Source organism: Pan troglodytes, chromosome 19 (assembly GCF_028858775.2).
Source record: "Pan troglodytes isolate AG18354 chromosome 19, NHGRI_mPanTro3-v2.0_pri, whole genome shotgun sequence".
Lineage (NCBI taxonomy): Eukaryota > Metazoa > Chordata > Mammalia > Primates > Hominidae > Pan > Pan troglodytes.
This window is the reverse complement of record NC_072417.2, coordinates 22,948,719-22,965,009: the sequence shown is the minus strand read 5'-3', so window position 1 is coordinate 22,965,009 and position 16,291 is coordinate 22,948,719. Positions and strand designations below refer to the sequence as shown.

The 16,291-nt window shown below is 45.0% G+C and overlaps 1 protein-coding gene across 2 annotated transcripts in view; it reads right to left on the bottom strand.

Annotated features, from left to right (window-relative positions):
• The window catches only part of EFTUD2 (elongation factor Tu GTP binding domain containing 2), a 48,570-nt gene that overhangs the window by 16,288 nt on the left and 15,991 nt on the right, over positions 1–16,291 (bottom strand). For both annotated transcript variants that reach the window (XR_010152822.1, XM_001145980.7), the window contains exons 6-13: positions 15,904–15,969; positions 14,498–14,533; positions 13,371–13,461; positions 12,383–12,465; positions 8,758–8,924; positions 5,285–5,409; positions 1,123–1,186; positions 641–731 (exon numbers count right to left, since the gene is read on the bottom strand). Coding sequence is in view for 1 of the 2 variants with exons in the window: in XM_001145980.7 (XP_001145980.1) it covers positions 641–731; positions 1,123–1,186; positions 5,285–5,409; positions 8,758–8,924; positions 12,383–12,465; positions 13,371–13,461; positions 14,498–14,533; positions 15,904–15,969 (723 nt within the window). In the remaining variant the exon portion in view is untranslated. The remainder of the gene's footprint in view (positions 1–640; positions 732–1,122; positions 1,187–5,284; positions 5,410–8,757; positions 8,925–12,382; positions 12,466–13,370; positions 13,462–14,497; positions 14,534–15,903; positions 15,970–16,291) is intronic.

Sequence of the window (16,291 nt, the reverse complement as noted above, 5' to 3'; positions counted from 1 at the left end):
GTAAGTTAAATTTCCGTAACTGAAATGATTAGTTCTAAGTGTCACATTCCTCTCAATAGTCAAGATCTGTTCATAAACCTGCTCTAGGAGAAGTCTTTTCTTTCATACCTTTTCCCTTTCCTTTGATTTTTTTTTTTTTTTTTTTTTTTTGGTGACAGAGTCTCGCTCTGTCGCCCAGGCTGGAGTGCAGTGGTGCAATCTCGGCTCACTGCAACCTCTGCCTCCTGAGTTCAAGCAATTCTCTTGCCTTAGCCTCCCGAGTAGCTGGGACTACAGGCGCCCGCCACCATGCCCAGCTAATTTTTTGTATTTTGGTGGAGACGGGGTTTCATCGTGTTGCCTAGGCTGGTCTCAAGCTCCTGAGCTCAGGCAATCTGCCCACCTCGGCCTCCCAAAGTGCTAGGATTACAGGCATGAGCCACCGTGCCCGGGCCCCTTTCCTTTGATTTTAATAACACTTAGAGTAATGTAGTGTTCTGGATCCAGAAGATTACTTCTGGAACAATTAGTGACCAACAACCACCCTTATACTTGACATAAAACTGAGCAGGTTTAGGGACAGAGGGAAGTGTGAGTTCACCAGCTCTTCCACACTGTGCTTATAAGAGCAGATCTGCCCAGTGTGACCTGACACACTCACCTGGGCGAGGATCTTATAAAGGGGCTCCAAGATAAACTCCACGAAACTTCTCTGGGAGCTGCTAGTTGGGGCCTTTTTGGTGAACTTTCGCCTAAAAGGAAAAATAAGTTCTGAGTGACCCGGGGGAAAAGGCACTATCACTGATCCCAAGAGGCATTGTCTAAGTGCTGAATCTGAACAACAGCCCAGGGGAGGAATGTGTGTGTGACTGTAAAGTTTCCAGAGACAGATTCCTGGAAGGATACATGGTTATGACCCTCCTGGATGCCTGAGCTGGGCTATAAAGACTTCAGGAGAAACAGCTTCTCGCCAGATCAGAGCTTAGGAAGCCAACCCATTTAGGGGAGGAAAGACGGTAGTTTACATTAAAAAAAAAAAAAAAAAAGTAGGTATTTAATCTTTGAACTCAGAGAATTTCACTGTCCTCACTTACTGGGTAAATGATCACCCCTCTGGAAAGTCACGTCCCATACTCTACTTACGTCTTAGGGTTGAAGTAGATGTCACCCCAGAGTCTTTTAGCAAATTCTTGGTAATTAATGTCACCTATGGGAGAAGCCACACAATTATAATCTACCTAGCAAAGTGTTGTTCAAAATTCTGTTTCAGGTGCCACAGGTGGTTCATAGCTGAGAACTTCTAGCACTTTCCTTTCCAGGGTCCAGGCAGTTCCTTCTAACCAGAGAGGAAAACGGGGACACTGAGGCACAAAGAAGGACAAGACTGGTCCAAAGTTGACAAGGCTGTGCTGGAGCCAAAATGAGAACCCAAGCCTCTCCATCTCCACCAAGCACTAGGATTGAACTATGGACAAGAGCATGGGTTACATGTTTTCCTTCGATGGAACAGGGTCACCTACTGTGTGGCATCCTCTATCTGCATCTAAACCCTGTCCCTTCTGGAAGGGGAATTTAATGGTTCTTTCACCCTTTCCTGATGTAGACAAGCTCGACTCTGCTGCCAGTGTGGGCCACCTTCCAACTGCAGTGTCACCATAAGGTTCTGGCTAGCCCTAGGCCTCAGGTAAGCAATTACTCAGCCCTCTCGAGAGAAAACACCAAAGCCAACCTTTGGCTCATCTTTCACCAATTAATATTTTTAATTTGACTATAACTGCTAATCCTGGTCAGACTGTACCAAACAACCATAGCTTTTAAAAGTCAAGACGTTGGGTGACATCCAATTAGATAACTGATAGCACCAACCACCTCCTGGATATTTCTACCCAGATGTCAGACTGTCCCCTCACCTTGTATGGGATAAAGGGAATGCACTGGCTTTTCCCGAAAGTCACATTCCCCTTCAGACTTCTCTGTCTCCATCAGTAAGGTTACCACCAAATTTTCAGCTAAACTCAAAATCTTTTTCTTCCCTACTCTGTTAATTACCAAATTCTCCCCTTCTTTCCCACATTGTTAGTTACTGAAACTTTCCTTCCTCTGAACCACTGAATGTTTATGCCCTCTGTTAATGCACTTACCATGCAGTATAATCACTGAACTTTTTTTCTTTGAGATGGGGTCTTGCTTTGTCATCCACACTGGAGTGCAGTGGCATAACCTTGGCTCCCTGCAGCCTCAACCTTCCTGGCTCATGGAATCCCCCCACCTCTGCCTCCCGAGTAGCTGGGACTACAGGTGTGCACCATCACGGCCAGCTAATTTTTAAAATTTTTTGTAGAGACGAGGTCTTGCCATGTTGCCTAGGCTGGTTTTGAACTCCTGGCCTCAAGTGATCCTCTACTTTGGCCTCCCCAAGTGCTGGGATTACAGGCATGAGCCACTGGACCTAGCCTGAACTTGAACTCTTCTCCTTGGTTAAACATTCCACTGTTACCTGAACAGGCCATGACTAACACCACCTGCCTCTGTGCCTCTTTCTCCAGCCCTGCAAGTCTGGAATTCTTGGCTTTCTACTCTTTATTTGCCCAAGCCCCATCTCCTTCCCTCGGCTTTACCTGACTCCAAGCCATTGAGGCTGACCCCTTCCCCACCCCTAAATTCTCTCAGCTGTATCTGCCTACAGCACTCAGCTCACACTATCACCTCACATTGCCATTCATCACTCTGTGGGATTCTGTCCGTCCACTGGATGAAGTTTCTAGAAGTCCGAAGTTGTTCATGATGCCTTATTGTATTATATTCCTAGTGAGAGCACATGGTATCAGTTTTGGTAGTAAGGTGTAAATGGATTCTAGTTCCTACTCTATTAGTAATTTCTGTGACCATGGGCATAGTTTCCCCTCATGTAAAATGAAGAGAAGGACTCAATGATCTCTTCAATATTCCCTTCAGTGCTGACTTTACAGAAGTCTACACATGGCTTTCCATGATAACGCTGCTGCAGCCCAGCCCATAGCTAGCTCTGGCATAAACTAACAGTGGGTTCAAAGGATGAACAACAATCTCGCCCAAGGCTGAGGATCATTTTCAATCAAAATTGGAATCATCTCTGCATTATAATTACGAAAGGGTTTTGGATTTTGCTTCACATGCTCATACAATGGACATTTAGAAACACAAACTTCTACTGGAACCCTGTTCAGTTTAATTTCATTTATTGTTTAGCTACCCATTTTTAAAAAAGAGCCATCTGGAAATAACTGATATATACATCTAATAACAAGAAAATGGTCAATGGCCCAATGCTGTTTGAAAAACACAGATTACATATGTATACAGTTGACCCTTGAATAACATGGTTTGAATGTCTCGGTTCCAATTATACATGGATTTTTCTCCTGCCTCTGCCACCTGAGACACCAAGACCAATGCTTCCTCTTCCTTAGCCTGCTCAATGTGAAGATGACGAAGATGAAGACCTTTATGATGATCCACTTCCACTTAATGAACAGTAAATGTGTTTTTTCTCATGATTTTCTTTGTAACATCTTCTTTTCTCCAGCTTACTTTATTATAAGAACATAGTACACAGGCCGGGCACAGTGGCTCATGCCTGTAATCCCAGCACTTTGAGAGGCTGAGGTGGGCGGATCACGAGGTCAGGAGTTCGAGACCAGCCTGACCAACATGGTGAAACCCCATCTCTACTAAAAATACAAAAATTAGCTGGGCATGGTGGCATGTACCTGTAATCCCAGCTACTCAGGAGGCTGAGGCAGGAGAATCACTTAAACCCAGGAGGTGGAGGTTGCAGTGAGCCGAGATCGTGCCATTACACTCCAGCCTAGGCAACAGAGTGAGATTCTGTCTCAAAAAAAAAAGAAAAAGAACCAAATTTTTCTTTTCTTGTTTTTTGAGACAGGGTCTTGCTCTGTTGCCCGGGCTGGAGTGCAATGGTGCAATCACGGCTCACTGTAGCCTCAACCTCCTGGGCTCAAGTGATCCTCCCGAGCTGGGACTACAGGTCAGTGCCATCATGCCCACCTAATTTTTTGTATTTTTTTGTAGAGATGGGGTTTCGCCATGTTGCCCAGGCTGGTCTCAAACTACTGGGCTCAAGTGATCCGCCTGTCTCAGCTTCCCAAAGTCCTGGGATTACAGGCGTGAGCCACTGCACCTGGTCAAAAAAGACTGAACTTCAATTTTTTTTTTTTTGAGATGGAGTCTTGCTCTGTCGCCCAGGCTGGAGTGCAGTGGCGTGATCTCAGCTCACTGCAAGCTCTGCCTCCTGGGTTCACGCCATTTTCCTGCCTCAGACTCCCAGTAGCTGGGACTACACGTGCCCGCCACCACGCCTGGCTAATTTTTTTGCATTTTTAGTAGAGACGGGATTTCACCGTGTTAGCCAGGATGGTCTTGATCTCCCGACCTCGTGACCCGCCTGCCTCAGCCTCCCAGAGTGCTGGGATTACAGGCGTGAGCCACCGCGCCTGGCCAAAAAAGACTGAACTTTAATCCCTCATTTTTTTTCACAAGAGCAAAGGGCTCCATGCTAAGAGTGCGGCAGGACAACTGACTGGCCAGAATAGAAACGCTGATGCTCCACCGCCTACTGGTCATGAGACATCTCACGGAGCCTGTCTGCTCGACTCTAAGAACGGGGTAACAGTGACTTCCCTCTAAGGAACTGTAACATTGAACACAGAAAAGACTCTCAGTGCACGATTCCTATTGGAATCTGAGGTAACTGGGGAAGTGCAAAGATGAAGAGCCAGGGAGTCTCTCACAGTGGGAATCTGGTCTCAAGGATCTGGTGTTGAGGCTCCAGGAACCCATGATATGATGCGGCTGGGCATGTTAGCAGAGGCCTGTAGATGCTGGCTGCAAGATCACCATGAGTTCTCAATTAGACCCATGAAATTGATGTCTGCCTCCATACGGCTGGCTAGAAGCACTAACAGTGAGGGAGACGCCACCTGTGAGAAGGTCTGAACGTGCCTGTGGGCATGGATGATTCCTGTTTTACAAAACCTGTCTCACTCTAGGAGAGACTTTTATTCCTAAAATGACCTCCTTCTTCTCCCATGTCCTCCTATTCACTTTTATTTTTCTATTATTTAGAAACCACTTAGCCTGAAGAAAGGGTCTCAAGGCCAGAAAGACCCCCAAATGTGATAATAACAGGTGATAAAATGTTCCCCCAGCAGGGTGCTGATACGAAGCCAATTTCTGAGTCATTCAGCAGGAAAGGCACACAGGACTCAGGGGAAGCTGGTGAGACAGACTGCCAGCCAGCGCTTACCAAAGGTGTCGGCGTAGATCTTGGCAAAGGAGCCCAGCGTGAAGCAGATGCTGTACTGGGAGCTGGAGAAGCAGACGTTACCCAGGAGTGGGGAAAGGATCAGGTTCTCATCAGTGGAATACATGCTGAAACAGAGACAGTGGTGAACACAGTGCCAGGCTGCAGCAGCCCGGACGCACTGCCAAGGGGAAGGGCAGGAACTCGGTATTACAGCCACTCTCCAGCCCTCAGAAGGGACTTGTGCAAGACACTCAGTTTTGCCAACAGTCTGGTCCAAGAAAGTGACATGATGGAGCTGTTCCCTAATTCCCAATAACAAGCTGATTTCCCAGAGCTGGGAACATTCTGCACAATCTTGGAAAAGTTAACTGCACCAGACAGACAAGGGGAAACCTACAGGACAGAGACAAAAACCTTAGAACACAGGAAATGAATCTAATGTGATAAGACAGAAATACAGAAATACATTTGACGAAAAACCTCAATTTCACAAATACAAGCAGACATAAACATCATTTAAAAAAGAGAAAAGAAAGGAAATGAAGAAAAGCAACTCTGCTCTTTACCCTCACTGCCATACTCTTTATTCTTTTGTGTTTGGCTTTTACAGTGTTAAAACTTTCAATCTTAAAAGCCATGCAGAAACCACGAGCATCTGAGTTCACTAACATTTATAAGAAAACGAGTTGTACAAGGGGATCAAATCCACAACCCTAGCCTTACTGGCACATTATCTTATGGAATGTCCCAATATAGAAATAAAGGTATGGCTTATAAAGAACAGCCCTCTACCCCATTGCACTCTACCCCCAAGTTATGCTCCCTAGAGGCAACTGCTTTCAACACTTTTAAAGCTGCTTTTAGAGTATTTACCTTCAGGTTTCTAAGTAATATGTTTATGTTACTTTTTCTTGCTTAGAGGTTCTTTTGCTTTTGAGACAGGGTCTTGCCTTGTTGCCCAGGCTGGAGCACAGTGGTACAATCACCATTCACTGTAGCCTCGATCTCTCAAGCTCACGCAATCCTCCCTCCTCAGCATCCCAAGTAGCTGGGACTGCAGGCATGAACCACCAAGCCTGGCTAATTTTTGTAGAGATGAGATACAAAAGCCATGTTGCCCAGGCTTGAACCTTGAACTCCTGGGCTCAAGCAATCTCCTGCTTGGCCTCCCAAAGTGCTGGGATTCTAGGTATAAGCCACTGTGCCTGGCCTCTTGTTTAGAGGTTTGAAACATGACCTCTTGACTTCCTATTTTAGTAAATCAGGTTAAGTTCAGCCCTATCCCACTTCCTACTTTTTTTTTTTTTTTTTTGAGATGGAGTCTTGCTCTGTTGCCCAGGCTGGAGTGCCGTGGTGCAATCTCGGCTCACTGCAAGCTCCGTCTCCCGGGTTCACGCCATTCTCCTGCCTCAGCCTCCTCAGTAGCTGGGATTACAGGCGCCCGCCACCAAGCCCGGCTAATTTTTTTTGTATTTTTTAGTAGAGATGGGGTTTCACCGCGTTAGCCAGGATGGTCTCGATCTCCTGACCTCGTGATCCGCCCGCCTCGGCCTCCCAAAGTGCTGAGATTACAGGCGTGAGCCACCGTGCCCGGCCTCTTTTTTTTTTTTTTTTTTTTTTAAGAGGATCTCACTCTGTCACCCACATTGGAGTACAACAGCACAATCATAGCTCACTATAACCCTGAACTCCTTGGCTCAAGTGATCCTCTTGCCTCTGCCTCCCGAGTAGCTAAGACTACAAACACATGCCAGCACGCCAAGCTAATTTCAAAATTATTTTTTGTAGACACAGAGTCTAGCTATGTTACCCAGGCTGGCCTTGAACTCCTAGCCTCAAGGGATCCTCCTGCCTTGACCTCTCAAAGTGCTGGGATTACAGGCATAAGCTATCACGCTTGGCCTTTTTATTAAAATATATTTGTCATTTCATCCTTTGGACTCATGATGTCACACTGGGCTCTAGTCATTCTCAGTCCTTGTGGAGATGGGGTGAAGATATTCCTTTTGAAAAGTAGTGCTACACACTGGGAAGGCTCCTGAAGGTATCCGTCTCTAGCCACACAGGTTCCACCCCCAATCCTTAAATGGAGAGGCATTCTTTCAGTTGGAGAGGCCTCCTCACAGGCCCATTTGAGGGGCTGCAGGAAGTCATCTAGCACATCTTTCAGCCTGTAGTAAGACTGTCTTTAAGATATATTTAACCTCTGTTTCAAAGGCCCTTTGATATTATATTCTAAGGTATCATAACCATCACTCATATGTATCAATGCAAGCCCTAAATCCATCTTGTTGAGAAGCAGGTATATCCACAGAAACACAGCAAACAGTTCTTAATTTATTTAGACTGTGTTAATTTTAAGATAATAGCAGCTAACATTATTCAGCACATCAGCTGCTACATTGCAAGCACTGTGCTGTGTTCCATCAAGTATCTATTTAATTTCTTATAACATCCCTTGTAAGTTATGTTAACTTATACTATAAATGCCTAATAATATTTGCTACTATTGCTGTTAGGCAAATATTATTCCTTTTTTACCGAAGCAGAAACTGAACTTAAGTAATCTGCCCTACTTTACATGGTTGGTATGTGGTGAAGAGGAGGCTGATTCTAGAGCCCAGGCTGGGTGCAGCAGCTCAAATCTGTAATGCTAGCACTTTGGAAGGCCAAGGTGGAAGAATTGCTTGAGGCCAGTTTAAGACCAGCCTGGGCAACATAGCAAGACTCCATCTCTACAAAAAAAAAATAAATAAATAAAAAATAAAAATTAAAATTAAAAAAAATTGGCCGGGGGTGGTGGTTCACGCCTGTAATCCCAGCACTTTGGGAGGCCGAGGTGGGCGGATCACGAGCTCAGAAGGTCGAGACCAACCTGGCTAACACAGTGAAACCCTGTCTCTACTAAAAATACAAAAAATTAGCCGGGCGTGGTGACGGGTGCCTGTAGTCCCGGCTACTTGAGAGGCTGAGGCAGGAGAATGGCATGAACCCGGGAGGCGGAGCTTGCAGTGAGCCAAGATCATGCCACTGCACTCCAGCCTGGGCGACAGAGCAAGACTCCGTCTCAAAAAAAAATAAATTAATTAATTTAAAAAATATATAGCCAGGTATGGTGGCACATGCCTGTGGTCCCAGCTATCAGGAGACTGAGGTGGGAGGATTGCTTGAGCCCAGAAGTTCGAGGCTGCAGTGAGCTGTGATTGTGACACTGCACTCTAGCTTGGGTAACAGAGATCCTATCTCTAAAAAGAGAAGAAATTAATACAGCCCAAGTACTGATCATAATAGTAAAATGAAGATGTGTTAAAGTATGAAGTCAACCCCTGCAGAGTCCCAGGATGTGCCTCTAGTTTTGCCCAACAAACTCATCAACACACGCTTAGAAATAAATCACAGTTGTTCCCAGAGGTATTCAGGGTTAAAACCCAGAGCCTCCGAGGACAGGAAATCCACTCCCAGGGGTTTTCTACCTTATTAATCCATTGACCTCATCCACAATGTGGCGCAGCTTGTAATAAGCATCAGTTGGAGGCAGCTTCAGCTCCAGGATCAGCCGGTCAATCTTGTTGATGCACACAGTGACTGCCAGCCTCTCCTGCACCGCATGCTTGATCAGCCGCTCTGTGTTCAGCATCACCTGAGAAAAACAAGGCTCAGAAGGTGGTAAGAAGAACAAGGAGGGCAGAAAGTTCAAAGCAGAACCAAAGAAGGCACTATTTCAAACCATGAAGCCTGGGGAGAAAAAAAGACCTGGGGAAATATTACTGGGTGGAAGCAGAGAGCATCCTGCCCGAAGATAGACACAGGAACTTTAAGAGGGCACCTTGCAGGATTGAGAAATGAATAAACCCATGAACAATGATGTTGGGAGCCAGGTTTCTCAGTGCTAAAGAAGGAACTAAGAAGGCTGGGAAGAGCCAGTGGTGCTGAAATGGAATTGGGGGTATTAGGATTAATGCATGATTTTTAATATATGTGTGTAGAAATAGTTATAGATATGTATGAGTGTATATAACCTAGCTGTGCTCAGTGAGAGGGCCTAGAAGCAATGTACCCCAGTAGCAATGAGCACATCCAAACCTTTGTTTCTAAATACTAATCCCCACTGGCCGGGCACAGTGGCTCATGCCTGTAATTCCAGCACTTTGGGAGGCTGAGGCGGGCGAATCACGAGGTCAGGAGATCGAGACCATCCTGGCTAACACGGTGAAACCCTGTCTCGACTAAAAATACAAAAAGATTAGCTGGGCGTGGTGGCAGGCACCTGTAGTCCCAGCTACTTGGGAGGCTGAGGCAGGAGAATGGCGTGAACCCGGGAGGCAGAGCTTGCAGTGAGCCAAGATCGCACCACTGCACTCCAGCCTGCTGGGCGACAGAGTGAGACTCCGTCTCAAAAAAAAAAAAAAAAAAACCGACTCCCCACTATGAGCCAGAGCTGCTAGGCTAGGTGCAGTCACTCACACCTGTAATCCCAGCATTTTGGGAGGCCAAGGCAGGAGGATTGCTTGAAGCCAGAAGTTCAAGACCATCCCCGGCAACAGAGCGAGACCCCATCTCTCAAAAAAATATTTAAAAATAAGCTGGGCATGGTGGCACATACCTGTAGTCCCAGCTATTTGGGAGGCTGAAGTGAGTGAATCACTTGAGCCCAGGAGCTCGAGGCTGCTGTGAGGTATAATTGTACCATTGCACTCCAGCCTGGGCCAGAGGGCAAGATGCCATCTCTTTGAAGGAAAAAAAAAAAAGCCAGAGCTCCTTGAAGAAATGGTTGAGTCCAGGATTGGGACAAGGAAAGATAACGTCTAGAACATCTTTTTGTGCTTGAAAGTAAGGAAGTGCTCAAAAAACGATGAGGCGTGAAAAAGATGATGGAATCAGCCTGAAGGAGCTCTCAGTAGCCAAATCTGGGACGAGAGCTCTAGAGCACCGGAATCCATAAGGACAGTAACAGATTATAACTCACTGAATAAAATGCAAACCCAAATATCCACAGTGATAATAAGCAAATGGGGGAGAAACAAAAGCACTTCTTTACAACATAATTCCAACCAATAGGCCAGGCGCAGTGGCTCATGCCTGTAATCCCAGCACTTTGGGAGGCCGAGGCAGGTGGACTACTTGAGGTCAGGAGTTCAAGACCAGCCTGACCGACATGGTGAAACCCCATTTCTACAAAAAATTCAAAAATTAGCCAGGTGTGGTGGCAGGCGCCTGTAGTCCCAGCTGCCTGGGAGGCTGAGGCAGGAGAATCACTTGAACCTGGGAGGCAGAGGTTGCAGTGAGCCAAGATTGCGCCACTGCACTCCAGCCTGGGCGGAAGAGCAAGAATCCATCTCAAAAAACAAAACAACAACAACAACAACAAAAAAAAACAACAATGGCTGGAAGCGGTGGCTCACGCCTGTAATCTCCACACTTTGGGAGGCCTAGGTGGGCAGATCACTTGAGGTCAGGAGTTCAAGACCAGCCTGGCCAACATGGTGAAACCCTGTCTCTACTAAAAATACAAAAATTATCCAGGTGTGGTGGCGTGCACCTGTAATCTCAGCTATTTGGGAGGCTGAGACAGGAGAATTGCTTGAACCCAAAAGGCAGAGGTTGTAGTAAACCGAGATCGCACCACTTCACTCCAGCCTGGGCAACAGAGCAAGACTCCATCTCAAAACCAAAACAAAACAGAAGGAATAAGAAGAGTTAGAAGACTCACTATTTGCAACTATTGTAGGAATAAGCCAAGAATCATCAATAGATGACAAAACTAGTAGATAAAATTTGATAAGGAGAAGAATAACCAGATTCTAATAACTACAGCTTAATCACGAGGAAGTATTAGACAAACCCAAATTAAAAGACATTCTACAAAATAAGTGCCCTGTACTCTTCAAAAGTGTCAATGTCATAAAAGACCAAGAGAGGCTAAAGAACAGCTTCAATTCAGAGAGACTTGAAAATCATGAAAACTAAATGTTATGCATCACTCTGGATTAGGGGAAAAAATTCTATAACGGAAATTGTTGGTATGATTAATAAAACTGAATAAGGTCTGCAAAAAAAGATCTGTACAACAGGACTGTATCAATGTCAAATTTTCTGATTTTGGCAACTGTACTGTGGTTACGTAGGTGAATGTCCTTATTCTTAGAAAATACATTCTGAAATATTTTACTTTCAAACGGTTCAAGGGGAAAATGTACACACCTGTCTCTCTGTGTGTGTCTGAACGTGTACAGAGAGAGAATTACGAAGTAAATGAGGGTGGGTTCTTTGAACAATTCTTGAAGCTTTTCAGTTTGCTGCTATTCCAAAATGAAAAGTCAGTTTAAAAAAAGACAATTCTGGCTCCCTCTGCTGGCTGTCTCACCAATGATAACACGAATAAGGTTAGCCAAAGCGTTCCATCTCTCAATTGAGGAATACAGAAGACACCCTGGTATTTTAACTCCAATCTCTTGGAAAAACGCAACTAATATTAAAAATCCACTTACAAGAACATACACTCCTCCCTTCCTTTTATTTACATTTGTCATTTTATCTTTGTGTTTTCTGAATAGCAATGAGTCTTATCATTTTGAGCTTCACTGAGCAGGAAGCAAGGGCACCCACACTGATAATTTTTTTTTCTTCGTTTTTTGAGAGAATGTCTCACTCTAGCACCCAGGCTGGAGTGAAGTGGCGCAATCTCGGCTCACTGCAACCTCCAACTCCCAGGCTCAAGTGATTCTCCTGCTTCAGCCTAATGAGTAGCTGGGATTACAGGCATGGGTCACCACACCTGGCTAATTTTTGTATTTTTGGTAGAGACAGGGTTTCGCCACGTTGGCCAGGCTGGTCTCGAACTCCTGACCTCAGGTGATCCACCCACCTCAGCCTCCCAAAGTGCTGGGATTACAGGTGTGAGCAACCACACCCGGTGAGAATTAATTTTGAACTTCATTTGCTGCTTTAATTTTAGAGCAAATTTGAGCCTTAATCCCAGAGAGTTTCAAGTTCTCTGGCTCCCAGCTCACTCAGTGCTCTGGGTATTGTTGGGCGGGGGGGGGGGGGGGGGGCAAACATAACAGGTGGATGAGATTCTGGGAGCTGAGTCTGACTCACCCCCTCAGCAGCATCAATGAAAAGGACCACTCCATCTGAGATGCGCAAGCCAGCTGTGACCTCATCAGAGAAATTCACATGTCCTGAAAAGCAAATACTAAGTAAGTCATCACTTGGTGCAGGATAAAGCACAATTAACTGGTAGGGTGAACTGAGGGGGCACTTCAAAGCCCGTGAACCTCCGAATATCCCCTTTCCCTCCTCGCCATAACCCCCTACAGGGTAAAAATATCCCCCATTAGTGTCATATCCTTGCATTAAGCTTTCCTACGGGAGGCTCCCTACATAAAAAGAGGGAAGTGCCCAGGAGAGCATGAGTCCACACACACAGACCAGCTTAGCCTAATCAGCAGTAAGTAGAGTTCTGTGGGATTCAAGACAATCTGGAGGCAGGAGAAAGGGCAAAGCAGGGCCTGGAGCACAGTGTGCTGCTCGAGGAAGGCAGTTCCTGGCAAGGTGCTATGGGGGCAGGGGCTGAGAGTTATCAGGACACTGGGCATCAGATGGTGCCAAGAAAGCAAATTAGCCAAAACCTAAAACCTTCCAGTTTTTAAAAACTCTGCCCCAGTTGGTCCTTTCCATAGGAGGAAGGGTCAGCCAAGGTGCGCTGCTCCCAAGGTCATCAGGATGTTCGCCAGTCTCCTTCAAAAGACTGAGAGTACTCAAGGCCAGGGACTGGCTCTGACTCACCTTTAGCTCCCCAGCAGATAGCATGGGGCCTGACAGGCTGAAATGAATAAATGAATACAATTCCCTAACATTTTAAAATATTCGAAAGAGTAAAGACATGAATAGAAGGCCTGGAGTATGATGCTTGCTAAATTAACAAGTTAGAAACAAAGGAGAGAGTCAAAACGGAAAATGGTTTCAATGAAGGTGAGGGAATGTAAAAACAAAGATGCACTGCTCTGTTCTGCTCCGGAAAGTGAGAGGACACACGCAAAACCAAGACAAGGTTCTAATAATCAAAAGCCAAAGGATGTCCTACCTGGAGTGTCCATGATATTGAAGAGATAAGATTTTCCTTTGGTGTCTGGCAAGACCACTGTCACAGGAGTGCTTTTGATGCCTACACCTCTCTGAAAGGAACAAAGAGTGGTCAAGACCTCTTCCTATGCAAGAGGGGTTCATTTTGTTTTTGGGGCTCCCCAGTTGCTAGTAAATTACACTGATGCCTCTCCTTATAGTGGGTGATTTTTATCTAGGCCTCTAGCCAGCATGACCTTGAAGATAAAATATCTTGGTGTTAGACACCATTTTTGGGGGACTTGTTTCAAATGTGAAAAGATGAAAATGAATTACTGCAAACAAAACAGTATTAAGCCTTATCAGAGAATCCAGGGTCCTAGAATCTCATCCTCTTTATACATTAGAAACAAAAACAATAGCTGAGCACCTTGAAAGTAAAAAGAAACAATCTGGGGTATTTTAGTTTTTTTAAAAAAAAGAAATATAAAAGCTATGACAGAAATAAAAATTTTTTTTAAAACTCCAAACAAATACATAAATACATTATAAAATAATAACAGCTAACGTTGATTGCCTATCTATCTTTACTAATTCCAAGTGCCTTTAGTTAACCATACTTATTATACTTAAAACTTCCATTAGGAAAAAGGGACAGAAATAAGAGGGGGGAAACAGAAGGGGTCAGAGATTAGAGAGAAAGATCCGGAAGGAAAGACAAAAAGAGGAACACAAAGATATAGGAACCCATTTTCAAAGAGAAGCTACTCCTAGAAAGAGGTCATCATATGGATGGACTCATCCTGCAGATTTTTAAAGGATGATGTCATTTTTAAAAAATCACGTTGAGCTTCTGCATAACTTATAGCACAAATGCAGACATCGCCTCTTAGTACTTCTCCTATATTAGGCCAAATTTAATCTAGTCAAGAACAGGAGGGTTCCCCTCCTAACCTACAGCTTGCCTACCCAGTTCAAGTTATAACCCTGGAGTAACTGGGGGAAGAAGGAGATGGGATGTGAGAAGTGGAGAGAGAGGAGTAGGATATGAACTAAAATGCTATCATAAAGGCTCCTCTACATTCCCTACAAAACTATTACTGGTGGGTCTGGTGTAGGCGACAATCAGATTCCCCAAGGCATGCTTACCTCTTGCTCTGTGAAGAGGATGTCAGTATAGCACAGCTGAAAAAAAATTAACTGTTGTTACCACCTGAGTTGAGACTGCTCTCCCACAAACGAACCATCAATCACTTTCCCTCACTACCTCCCAGCTCAAGGGTTTCTTTGAGATTAAAGAGAGAGAGAGAGCAGGGTGTCCCCACAGCAATTACAGACAATGAGACCAGTGCCCTCCCAGCTGGAAATGCTCCTGGGTGTGTGGAGGGATTTTTTTATTTTTACTTTTTTGGAGACAGAGTTTCGCTCTTGTTGCCCAGGCTGGAGTGCAATGGCGCGATCTCAGCTCACTGCAACCTCCTTTGCCTCCAGGGTTTAAGAGATTCTCCTGCCTCAGCCTCCCAAGTAGCAGGGATTGCAGACGTGCGCCACCATGCTCAGCTAATTTTGTATTTTCGGTAGACACAGGGTTTCACCATGTTGGTCAGGCTGGTCTCGAACTCCTGACCTCATGTGATCCCCCCGGCTCAGCCTCCCAAAGTGCTGGGATTACAGGCGTGAGCCACCACACATGGCTGGGTTTTTCTTTTTGGTTGTGATTTTGTCTTTTTTTGAGACGGAGTCTCACTCGGTCGCCCAGACTAGAGTGTGGTGGCGTAATCTTGGCTCACTGCAACCTCTACCACCCAGGTTCAAGCGATTCTCCTGCCTCAGCCCCTTGAGTAGCTGGGACTACAGGTGCGCACCACCGTGCCCACCCAGCTACATTTTGCATTTTTAGTAGAGATAGAGTTTCACCATGTTGGCCAGGCTGGTCTCAAACTCCTGACCTCAAGTGATCCTCCTGTCCTGGCCTCCCAAAGTACTGGGATTATAGGCATGAGCCACCACTCTTTTTGAGTTGGGGGAGGTCACTAAAGACCAGGTATAGCTGAGAGATAATTTATATCAAATGCACAGAATTCTTAGTGTGGTAAAGGGAGACACATGTCAGCCTTAATGCTAAAGTGTTAAAACAATCAATCTGGCAGGGTTTGAACATTTATTGCACTGAGACTTGCAGACACAGTTGGCCTCATTCACAGGCATTTAAATTTACCATGAAAACCAGGTACAATTGTACCATATTTATAGAGCAGGCTATTAATACTATGACAGGAAAGAATAGACTATAAAAGTCAGGATATATCATAACAGAGGAGGGATCCCAAGTGCAAAATGGATCATCCAAAAATACTGCAGCTCAATATTCTCTATGCTCCCGAGAAAGTTGAAATTATTTTCTTACAGCCTATTAATAGAGATCACAATTATAAAGCTGCACTTTGGAGGCGTCATTATTTATAGAGAACAGGAAGGGTGAAGGAAGGAGGAGAGAGACATCTCTATCTGTTCTGAATGGTTCATCCTAAACCCTCAACAGAAGTTCTACTTACATCTTGGTCATAGCGCTTTCTGATTTCCGGGTGAGTCTGTTCAATTAAACAATCCACAAAACATGTCTAAAAGGGAAGAAACAGTTAACATCTGCCAACCACAGAGGAAAATTTACTGTGCCCTTCCCCCAGCTCCCAATATACCACATAATTTAGGGATAAGGAGAGAAAAAGGAGAGCAAGGAGGGTTATGGGACAGCAAAGAATTAACACTGAAGCCACAGGATTATTTTCAAATAAAAGATGAAATCTTTCTTAGACAGGCATCCCTCAGGAAATGAAAACTTATAAAAATCAGAGTAAGGCTCAATTTCCCATCTTCTGTCCAGATGTAGACATAAGGCTCAGGCATGCAAGTGGCTTAGGAACAGGCTCCACCTGCTGCTTG